A 12,271-nucleotide genomic window follows, 5' to 3' on the forward strand; every position below is an offset into this window, starting at 1 on the left:
TTACGGTAAGTAACTGTGCTGTATATACGCAAAACCTGTCAGTTGGGGGAAAAATATTAGAGAAGGGAGGGAGCCGTTAAATCATGCATCCATTCCGCTTTAGCGCCAAACTACTCCCCCGTTCTTCCACTGTTTAGTAAAACCCAGTGTTAATTAGAAAATAGATCCTAATGAGAAAAAAAAAGAAATAGAATTAAGAGTAGGGAAATACAAAATCCTCAGAGTGAAAGAAAACTTTTTTTTATTGTATTTTTTTTTAAGGTGAAGCTAATTGCGTTTTTATCTTAATACTAATACTTCTTTTTTTTTTAACTTCTATTATAACTAATTAGTTTTGTTAAAATGTGAGCTCTAGAAGCCACAAGAAATATACGACAGAGGGTAGTGATCAATGGAGATCGCTCTGAGGAAAGGGATGTTACCAGTGGTGTGCCTCAAGGTTCTGTTCTTGTTCCTGTTCTTTATAACATTTTTATAAATTATATTGCTGAAGTGTTATCGGGTATGATTTGCCTCTTTGCGGATGATACCAAAATCTGCAATAGAGTAGACACGCCTGGCGAACCTTGAAGAATGGTCTGAAATTTGGCAGCTAAAATTTAATTCTATGAAATGCAAGGCATGCATTTGGGCTGCAAAAACCAGAGAGAACAGTACAGTATAGTTTAGGGGGTGAAGAACTTATGTGCATGACGGAAGAGCGGGACTTGGGTGTGATCGTATGTGATGATCTTAAGGTGGCCAAACAGGTTGAAAAGGTGATGGTGAAAACTAGAAGGATGCTAGGTTGCATAGGGAGAGGTATGGCCAGTAGGATGTATTTGATACCTCTGTATAAGACTCTGGTGAGACCTCATTTAGAATATTGTGTACAATTCTGGAGGCTGCACCTTCAAAAAGCTATAAAAAGGATGGAGTTGGTCCAGAGGAAGGCTACTAAAATGGTGTGTGGTCTTCGTGATAAGGCTTATGGGGACAGACTTATGAAGAGGTGATAGGCTCCGGAGTAAACCTGAGGAAATACTTTTTGTACGGAAAGAGTGGTAGAGATGCGTGGAACAGTCTCCTGGAAGAGGTGGTGAAAACAGAAACTGTGTCTGGATTCAAGAGGGCCTGGGATAGGCACGTAGGATTTCTAGGAGAGAGAAAGAGATAATGGTTACTGTGGATGGGCAGACTAGACGGCCATTTGGCCTTTATCTGCCGTCATGGTTTATAAGCCTCAAGTTATAGCATTAACAGAAAATTGTTCTATATCAGTATAACAGCACTTCTCAAACTTGTTCAAGGGATCCCACAACCAGTTGGATTTTCAGTATCTACAGAATGAATATGTATGAGAGAAATTTTCATATTCTATAGTGCATTCTTATTTCAAATGCATATTCAATATGGAGATTCTGAAAACTCAACTGATTGTGGAATCCTTAGAAGCCTAGAGATCGTTTATCTTTAATGATTGAAGTTTAGCTTCTGAGGATTTTCCTCCTGGGGTTATGGAGGTTTTTCCTCCTGGGGTTATAGAGAGTAATAATTAGAAACAATTAGTGTGAAGTTTTTAGGGGTTACAAATTTTGGGTGAAGTGCTTTGTTTGATTTTATCCCTAGAACCCTTGCAGGACTGTTAGCTTATGATGATCTAATGCCAATACATAACTTTGTAACCCATCTGTGAGAGTAGTTGATTTACTGCATAGGTATCAATATCTATTGTAACTAGAAAAAAAAACCCAACATTTTGAGACATCTGTGTAAATTTGTTCTTTATTGTACAGGATTCTGCATATTTGTATTGAGCTTAGTGAAAAAACATTATCGTCTCCAGTTCTACATGGTATGTATTGACCATTTTGTAGCTATTAGTCTATATTCTAATGCTATTTTTATTATTTTTTCTGTCTAATTTTAAGAGTAATGCTTAAATAAGAGTGACTAGTAGAAAATAAAATCTGTGCATATTCTGTTATGGTTTCACACTCTCATCTGCTAAATGTTAGTCCTTTATTTGGTCTGTATTAGACATACAAATTTGACAATCATAGTTATATAAGGGCAACTATGATTGTCAAATTTGAATGTCTAATACAGAACAATATATATATATATTTCATATCATATGTATACGTATATACACATAAAAAAACAACTATACAATGTTTATTTGCTACAAAACTGTCAAACCTTGACCAATTTCAATAAAATATGGGATAAAGCATCTTGAATACATTTGCAATAAGAACATAAGAATAGCCTTACTGGGTCAGACCAATGGTCCATCAAGCCCAGTAGCCCGTTCTCACGGTGGCCAATCCAGGTCACTAGTACCTGGCCAAAATCTAAGGAGTAGCAATATTCCATACTACCAATACAGGACAAGCAGTGGCTTCCCCCATGTCTTTCTCAATAACAGACTCTGGACTTTTCCTCCATGAACTTGTCCAAACCTTTCTTAAAACCAGCTACGCTGTCTGCTCTTACCACATTCTCTGGCAATGCATTCCAGAGCTTAACTATTCTCTGAGTGAAAAAAATTTTCTTCTATTGGTTTAAAAAGTATTTCCCTGTAACTTCATCGAGTGTCCCCTAGTCTTTGTAATTTTTGACAGAGTGAAAAATTGATCCACTTGTACCCATTCTACTCAGGATTTTGTAGACTTCAATCATATCTCCCCTCAGCCATCTCTTTTCCAAACTGAAGAGCCCTAACCATTTTAGTCTTTCCTCATACGAGAGGAGTTCCATCACCTTTACCATCTTGGTTGCTATACTTTGAACTTTTTCTAGTGCTACTATATCTTTCTTGATATAAGGAGACCAGAACTGAACACAATACTCCAGATGAGGTTGCACCTATACTCATGGGCACCTCACAACATTGCCACCACCTAGCAATTATAGTCATCTTATGCATAGAAGCCATTTTGCTTTAAACATAGCATAATTTTCAGTCAGAAGGATCTAATCTTTATTAAGGTTAGGGTTCTCATAAACTGTGCAAGAGTTTATAGAAAAGGTGGAAGAGGATAAGTATAAAATATATTTTGAAGAAATTGCAAGAAACATACTCCAACTGGTCAGTAGCCAGGAAGCAACATGGTCTGATTAGTGTGCACTAAAGAAATCATTGCAGTAATTGAAGAACCATGTTAAAGTGTGGTGACCAACATGAGTGTAGGCTTTTTGCAAATTTATTCAGGATGATACAGCATATTCCAATTGTTATTGAAATTGGCCAGATTTTGAGAGTTATTCAGAAGACAAGTTTTGTAAACACAAAGGGGCATAATAAAAAAAAAGTCTAAGTCCCCTTTTGGCCTAAGTCCCTAAACGCTGAAAGTAGCAGCAGGAAAATGTCCATTCTCAAAAAAACCATCCAAAATGAGTTTGTTTTTTTAAGAAAGGCCTTCCTCTACATTCAGCAGTTTAATTACCCAGATCACCACTACATCTAACCTTAAAACACATTCCCAACCAAAAAAAATCACCTAAGTCCCAAATGCCTAAAATAAGAGCTTTTATGCGAAGGAGGAGCCAGTCCTTCGCCTAAAAGCAGGATTCTGTAACCGACGTCTGTCAGAAACAACGCCGGTTACAGAATCCTGGCCCCCCCCTCAACAATTGCAGCAGGAGAGATGCCTAATCTCTCCTGCCGCAATTACAATCCCCCTCCCGAACTGCCAAAACCTCCTACCGGCACCCCCACCCAAACCTGTGATCGCGGCAGGAGGGATCCCAAGCCCTCCTGCCAAAGGCGGACCCCCTGAACCTCTCCCCTGTGAATACCAGCAGAGGGTATCCCATGCCCTCCTGCCAAAGGCGAACCCCTTGAACCAATGCACCCCTCCTGGCCCCCTGCCCCCCCAAACTAACCTTATCAGATGGCTGGACGGGCGGGTCCTCCCACCGGCCCACTCTCCATCTTCCAAATGGGATGCACCGAGGAGGAACCTAGGGCCTGATTGGCCCAGATGTCTAAGGCCCACCCATAGGAGGGGCCTTAAGCAACTGGACCAACCGGAATTGGGCCAGTTGCCTAAGGCCCCACCTATGGGCAGGCCTTAGGCGCCTTGGTCAATCAGGCCCTAGGTCCCTCCCCGGTGCATCCCTGCCATTTGGAAGATGGCGGGCCTGCCGGCCGGCCAGAGAACCCATGAGGCCAGCCATCTGAGAAGATTAGTTGGGGGGGGTCCGGGGTCCAGGGTGGCATGTTGGGGGGGTTCATCTTTCGGCAGGAGGGCTCCCTACTGCAGGTATTCGTGTGGAGTGGGAGGTTCGGGGGTGGTTTGCCTTCAACAGGAGGGCTTGGGCTCCCTTCTGCCGGTGTTTGCGAGGGGAGGGGGAATGGTTCAGGGAGTTTGCCTTCAGCAGGAGGGCTTGGGCTCCCTTCTGCTTGTATTCACAAGGGGGTGGGGGGTTCAGAGGGTTCGCATTCGGCAGGAGGGCTTGAGAACCCTCCTGCCACAATCGTGATTTTGTTGGGGGGGTTCTAGCAGGATAGATTGGGCATCTCTCCTGCCAGTTCGCGGCAGTTCGGATGGGGATCGATTGCAATCCCCCCCGAACTGCCGCGAACTGGCAGGAGAGATGCCCAATCTCTCCTGCCATGATCGTTGCGTTGGGGGGGTGGGTAGGTCAGCTCAGTGGCCCCTATTCAGAACTTATACCTGTTTTGACTTGGTCTAAGTCAAAACGTATAAGTTCTGACTGGGCAATCTCGTTAAACTTTTGGTTATACTTGCAATTCGACTAAGTCTAGGTGAACCCACCTTCCACCCATTCCCCTCCTCTAAAAACGCCTCTGTTCGCTCTAGGCGTTCAGAGGCAGGGTAAAGGCCTAAGCTAGTTTTAGGTACGTCTAAAACCAGCTTTGATTATCGGCACTTGGATAATCTATCTTTCTGATTGTCCAAGTATCGATTTAGGCCACTTTTTGAACTTTTTTTTTCTTTATTTATTATGAGCCCCACCGTGTATATCCATCTCTACTCGTTAAAAATGATTAACTGTAAATCTGTGGATGGGGTTATTAGCTTTTTAGGGTATATCCAAATTCAAGCGCAAGAAGGTATTCCCTATCCAAGAAACATAAATCTGAGGCAGTAAAGGGCTAAGTGACTTGTAAAAAATCACAAGGAGCATTTGTGGAAGAAACTGGATTTGAAACCTGGCTTTCCTGGCTCATAGCCTGTTGCTCTAACTCCTAGGCTAACTGAACTAAAAGCCTAAATGCAAAGGAACAACAAAATATTAATTGAATTTATACTCTCTCTCTGGACAAGCAAGTTGAAATTAAACACCCAGCTGAGTGACTTCTGGCAGTTGGCAGAAACTTTACCAGAGCTCAAAAACCAGTATAGAGTTCTGAGCATGTGCAGTCTTTCCCATGTGCAGCAGTTTCTTCAATTTTGTTGACCTTCCAAGGGACTGTAACAAACTGGTCAACATATGGAGGTGGTCAACATAAGGAACTAGGCCTACTGTACTGATACGTACTGTATTTTATCCTAGGACAAGCAGGCAGCATATTCTCACATGTGGGTGACGTCATCCACGGAGCCCGGATGCAGACAGCTTCGCAAGCAGACTTACTTGTAGAACTTTAGAAAGTTTGTGATTGCCACAACGCACATGCATGAATGCCTTCCTGCCCAGCGCAGGGTATTTCTCTCTTCAGTTCTCAGTTTTCCACGGAGCCGAGAAGTCCTTTTTCGACGCTCTGCATTACACTCAGTATCTATTTCGTGCCTTCTCTCACCGCGGCTCGTGTTTTATTTCTTTTCAGGGTCGCTGTGTATTTCTTACAGTCACGGTGGGGCCTACCTTGTGGCCTCAGCTGGCGAGTTTCAACTTAGCTGTGGCTATCTTCCCGTTTATGTCCCGGCCAGTCACAGGCTTCAAGATGTGTAGCCGTTGCCAGAGCGTGACCTCCCTCACTGACCCACTGACTCCCTCACTGATTCAGTATTTGGGACCTGACCATCATCCGGAGTCATGTGTCTGCTGTGCTACCCTTCAACCTCGTGCCTGCAAATGCCATCGAGTTCAGGTAGAAAAACTCTTTGGAGCTATGGATCCACTTGCCCTGGTCTCGACCTCGAATCTGGTCAAGCTTACAGGGGTTCTGCCTTCTGGCTCGACCTCGGTTTCAACTTTAATCAAGCCATCCTTGTCCTCGAATAATCTGCTAAGTCTTCTCCTGATGAGACGCTTGCCTCACTGCCTCCCTCAGGTCAGGTACCAGCAGTAGTTATCAAGCTACCCAAGAAGCATGTCTCCAAGTCGAAGAGTCATTCGTCCTCCTCTTCTTCGGAGACTATAGTCTCGGTGTCACATTTGGAGGCTATGATCCAGACTATCTTGGATCGTCAGTTTGGTAATATGCTTGCCAAACATGCTCCTACCTCGACTTTGCTTCCTGCAGTCCAGCCTGAGCACTTAGCAGTATCACAAAGAATCAAGTGCTTGGCTGTACCTCGAGCTGATCCTCCTCACTGTTTACAAGGAGTCGAGTCCTTGGGAGTGCCTCGAGAGGACTCTCCACACTCTATGCAAGGAGTCGAGTTTTTGCGAGTGTCTCATCTGGAGCATAAGCACGCTACTCAAGGAGTCGAGTCCTTGTTAGTGCCTCAAGATACCTCAACACCAGGCGTTCAGTCCCTTTTGGTGTCTTGATCTCCAGCCTCCAGCCCTCCCTCTTCGTATAAGGCATCGCCCTTCCCTTTCTTCTCAGCGAGACCTGCCTGGTTCGAGGTACGGTTCTCCACAACAGTCGAGGCATTCATTGAGGCATAGATCCTCTTCTGGAGGCAAGACTAGTCTCTCCAGGCCTCGAGACTTTTCGAGGCATCCTACTCCAAAGTTGAGGACACCACCTCCAGACACTGCTGCTTCTCCTGCGAGGAATTCTTTCCATTCTCTCAGCGAGTCGTCTATACCTGCATATTCAGGCCTCAGGTGTCAGTACTCCAGTGAAGCTTCACCTTCGTTCTCTGCCTTGTAAGGCACCTCGAGGTCACTTTCTTCTCCTTGAGTTCATCCTTCCTTGGAGCAGATATTTTTTCTTCTTTCCTATGTCAAATGAGTAAGGAACTCAATATTATTTTGGATTCTGATTCCAAATACTTTCAGGAATATTTAGAAGAAATAGGTATGTCTCGTCCTCCTGCGGAGTCTCTCAAATTACCCATTAATAGACTTCTTTCTCATACCTTCAAGAGGAACCTTGAGACACCTTATTCCATTCCTGCGGTCCCAGGAAAGCTGGAGTTTCGTTACAGGATGGTCCACTGCAAAGGCTTCAAGAAATCTCAGTTATCCCATCAGTCCATTCTTGTGGAGTCTTCTCTGAAAAAGACCAATCCTGCCAAAGATTATGCCACTGTCCCTCCTGGAAGAGAGGGCAGGACCATGTACAAATTTGGTCGCTGGTTGTATCAAAATTTTCACATGGCAACTAGAGTTTTGAATTACAATTTTGTTTTCAGTTCTTATTTCAAGCATTTGGTTGACACAATGCCTGAATATTTCAAATATATTCGTCAACATTGTCTTCCAGGGTTTCAGCAGATGATCACCACTCTTGACTCAACTCTGCATGCATATCCTTCAATCTTCCTATGATGTATTTGAGCTTTCCTTGAGGGTCGCTGCCTTTTCAGTAGCGATGTGCAGGCTTCCTGGCTGCGCACTATAGACATGGACCCTAAACTTCAAGATCTGGCCAACTTTCCTTGTCAAGGCAATGAATTGATGACTCCATTGAGGCAGCTACTAAACGATTGTCTGAGGATGAAAAATCGTTTGCTTCCATCACTCGTCCTAAGCCTAAGCCTTCTATTCCTGCTGCGCCTAAGGCCTCTCAGCCTTTTTGACCATCTAATATAGAGCATAGTCTCCATCATTCTGCCTCTGTCCTCTCCCCTTCCCATTGGAGGTTGTCTCCATTATTTTTATCACCGCTGGCAGATCATTACATCAGATCTCTGGGTGCTGTCCATCATCAGAGAAGGATACTCTCTTCATTTCATCCAGGTTCCTGCAGATCTTCCTCCAAAAGAGTATCCTTCCAATTCATCCCAGACTGCCCTTCTTCTTCAGGAAGCTCAAGCTCTGCTTCATCTCTGTGCCATCAAGGAGGTTCCTCTGGAACAGCAGAGCAAGGGGTTTTACTCCCGTTACTTCCTAGTTCCGAAGAAGATGGGTGATCTGCAACCTATTTTGGACCTCAGAGCATTCAACAAATTTCTTGTCAGAGAGAAATTTGGATGCTGTCTCTGGCATCTCTATACCCCCTTCTACATCAGAACGATTGGTTATGTTCTCTAGATCTCAAAAAGGCTTACACTCGCATTCTCATTCATCCAGCCTCTCGACAATTCCTCAGATTTCAGGTGGTGAATCTGCATTTTCAGATTCACCTGGCTTTATCTCCTGGCTTTATCTCCAAGAGTATTCACCAAGTGCCTAGTTGTAGTGGCAGCAGCTCTGCGGAATCATGGCCTCCAGGTGTTCCCATTCCTGGACGACTGGCTCATCAAGGATTCAACATCTCAAGGGGTTATTGTAGCGACCCAAAGGACTACATGGTTCCTACAAAGCTTAGGATTCTAAATCAACTTTCCCAAATCCCAGCTAAAGCCCTCTCAAACTTTGCAGTTCATCGGAGCTGTTCTAGACACTGTCCAACTCAGAACATTCCTTCCTCAACAACGTCAGGATGCTCTCATTCTTCTCTGCCACAAAGTGTCTTCCTTGACTACAATTTCAGCAAGACACATGCTGGTTCTCCTGGGTCACATAGCTTCTACAGTTCACGTGACTCCTTTTGCCAGACTTCACTTCAGAATTCCTCAGTGGACCCTGGCATCTCAGTGGGCACAGGCTTGCAACCCATTATCTCAACACATCAGAGTGACTCCTTCGTTGAGACAGTCTCTCCACTGGTGGATTCTCTCTTCCAATCTTTCCAGAGGTTTGCTTTTTCACACGCCCCTCATCAGAAGATTCTCATGACAGATTCTTCAACCTACGCTTGGGCTCATCTCGATGGTATCTGTATTCAAGGCCATTGGTCTAGCATGGATTGTCAGTGTCACATCAATCTGTTGGAACTCAGAGCAATTTTCAATGCTCTCAAAGCTTTTCAGCATCTTCTTCACGACCAGGTAGTCCTCATTCGGATGGACAACCAAGTCGCCATGTACTATGTCAACAAGCAGGGAAGAACAGGAACTCTCCCTCTTTTCCAGGAAGCTCTACAGCTGTGAGATTGGGCAATCCTTCACAACACCTTCCTCAAAGCTGTCTACATTCAAGGAGAGAAAACCTGTCTGGCAGACAAATTGAGTTGTCTTCTACAACCTCACGAATGGACACTCAATTCCTCACCTTTTCATCTCCATTTTTTTCTCCTCAGATAGATCTCTTCGTGAGTCCCCACAACAACAAGCTGCCTCAATTCTGCTCCAGGATATACTCTCCTCACCGACTGGAGGCAGATGCTTTCCTACTGGAATGGATGAATCAGTTTCTCTATGTGTTCCCTCTATTCCGTCTCATTCTCGGTATTGCGGTATATAAGCTGTTATTATTATTATTCTCAAGATAAACGGGAACATGCCACCATGATTCTGATAGCTCCTCAGTGGCCCAGGCAACCTTGATACTTCCTTCTACTTCAACTCAGCAGCAGGGAGCCACTGCTTCTATCAATTTTTCCCTCTCTGCTTACACAGAGTCAGGGGGTCTCTACTTCATCCCAACCTGCAGTCTCTACACCTGACAGCTTGGTACCTCTCAACTTTACCACTCTACAGTTTTCTCTATCTGTACAGGATATTCTAGAGGCTTCTAGGAAGCCTACCACTAGACAATGCTACAATCAGAAATGGACTAGATTTTCTGCTTGGTGCACCATTCATTACAAGATGCCTCAATCTACCTCCTTGTCTTCAGTATTGGATTACCTGTTCCATTTGTCTTAATCGGGCCTCAAATCCACATCCATTTCAGTCCATCTCAGTGCAATTGCTGATTTCCATCAGCCTAACGAAGGAAAACCTCTCTCTGCTCATCCTGTGGTCTCCAGATTTATGAAAGGTCTTTTCAATGTCAAACCACCTCTCAAACCGCCTCCAGTGGTTTGGGATCTCAATGTTGCTCTTGTTCAATTGATGAAGCCTCCTATCGAACCTATGGATTTGGCTCATCTTAAGTATCTCACTTGGAAAGTGGTTTTTCTCATTGCTCTTGCGTCTGCTCGCAGGCTCAGCGAGCTCCAAGCTTTAGTTGCAGATCCACCTTTCACAGTATTCCATCATGACAAGGTGGTCCTCCGTACTCATCCTAAATTCTTACCTAAAGTGGTTTCAGAATTTCATCTCAATCAATCCATTTTCCTTCCTATTTTTTTCTGCGGCCCTCCAAGTACCTACAGATCCAAAATGTGGCCCCACTAAGGGTTTGAGTTTAAGACCACTGGGCTAAAGCGACTGAAATGTTGGCCTGGAAAATCCTGGTCTTTGCCATTAGACCTCAGCTGCTGATCGCGACAGGGGAATTTCCCCCTCCCCATCAGCTGAGCGGTAGGAACTCCCCAAAGCTGCAATTCTGTAACCAAGTCAGTTGTCTGTCAATCATTTAAGGGCACTGGTCAATCATTCAAGGGCACTGGTTACAGAATCATGGCTTTGGGGGGGGTCCCTGCCACAATCAGCTGAGCCAGCCACAGCAGGGAACCCCCCGAATCCCACTGCAAGTCATAGACCTCCTTCCCACTGCATGGGAGGGGCTTTAGGGATCTGGCCAACCAGAGTCTTAGGCTACTCCCAGTGCAACCCAGAATGGACTGAGAAGGAGGCCAAAGATGGTTGGCCTAGGTGCCTAAAGCCCCTCCTAGGCCCCCTTAAGTGCCTGGGCCGGTCAGGGCCTTAGGCCCTAAAGGCCCTCCACTCTGAAGAGATGGGCCTGCCAGCCAGAGGGAGTAGGCATCCCTCGGCCAGTTTTGCAGATAAAGGTACGGGGAGGAGAGGTGTTCAGGGGGTCATGTGTTTGGAGGGGTGCCAGCATGAGGGAGTGGGCATCCCTCCTGCTGGTGATGTTAAGGGTGTGTGTGCTGGCAGGAGGGATTGGGCATCCCTACTGCCGGGGTTTGTTTTGGGGTTTCTTTCAGGAGGGAGTGGGCATCCCTCCTGCTGGTTGGTGGGGATCTCTGTCTGCGGCAGTTGGCTCAGCTGATCACAGCAGGGGATTTCGCCCTTCCCCATTAGCTGAGCAGTAGGGATTTCCCAAAGCCACAATTCTGTAACCGGCGCCCTTGAATGATTCATAGGCAATCCGACTTGGGCATCGATTACAGAATCGTGGCCTTTGTAAGTCCCTGCCGCTCAGATGATTGGGGGGGTGGGGGGAATTCCCCTGCCACAATCGGCTGCTGTGACAAAGATAAGTGACTGAAATGTAGGCCCAGGTAAGATGGTGAGCACCAAAAAGTCACCTAAAATGTTTCCAGTACATGAGGCCATTCAGAAATTAATTTCTGCTCATTGGGATGCAGGTCTGTGAGTGGCCAAAGTGATGGCACACCTCTATCCTATTGTTCAAGAAGACCAGGATAAATGAAGCTCCATAGAGTGGATTCATTGGTGGCAGCAGTGACTAAAAAGACTATACTGCTAGTAGAAAGTGGGTTGACACTATAGGACATTCAGGATAGGAAACTGGAGGCTTCTTTGAAAATGTTTCTTGAGATTTCTGCCCTATCCTTACAGACTGCTTTGTGCGGCTCCTATGCTGCCTGGGCTTGCCTTTCCTGAGACCAGTAAATGGCAAATACTCTAATGGAGTCAGGCGTTCAGTTAGCACTAGGGTTCCCTGACATAAGAACATAAGAAGTTGCCTCCGCTGAGGCAGACCATAGGTCCATCCTGCTCAGCGGTCCGCTCCCGCGGCGGCCCATCAGGCCCATTGCCTGAGCAATGGTCTATACCTATCTATACCCCCCAATCCCTTTTTCTTCTAGGAATCTATCCAAACCTTCTTTGAAACCATTTAATGTTTTCTTGTCTACAACAGCCTCTGGAAGCGCGTTCCATGTGTCCACCACCCTCTGAGTGAAAAAGAACTTCCTAGCGTTTGTTCTAAACCTGTCCCCTTTCAATTTCTCCCAATGCCACCTTGTGCTTGTGGTGCCCCTTAATTTAAAAAATCTGTCCCTGTGTACTTTTTCTATGCCCTTCAGGATCTTGAAGGTTTCTATCATGTCTCCTCTAAG

General features: G+C 45.2%; 1 protein-coding gene across 2 annotated transcripts in view; it reads left to right on the top strand.

Moving 5' to 3' along the window:
- The window catches only part of LOC117345659 (phosphatidate cytidylyltransferase 1), a 369,244-nt gene that overhangs the window by 211,142 nt on the left and 145,831 nt on the right, over positions 1-12,271 (top strand). For both annotated transcript variants that reach the window (XM_033914615.1, XM_033914625.1), the window contains one exon: positions 1,776-1,834. In XM_033914615.1, coding sequence (XP_033770506.1) covers positions 1,776-1,834 — 59 coding nt within the window. The remainder of the gene's footprint in view (positions 1-1,775; positions 1,835-12,271) is intronic.

Source organism: Geotrypetes seraphini, chromosome 1, assembly GCF_902459505.1.
Source record: "Geotrypetes seraphini chromosome 1, aGeoSer1.1, whole genome shotgun sequence".
Taxonomy (NCBI): domain Eukaryota; kingdom Metazoa; phylum Chordata; class Amphibia; order Gymnophiona; family Dermophiidae; genus Geotrypetes; species Geotrypetes seraphini.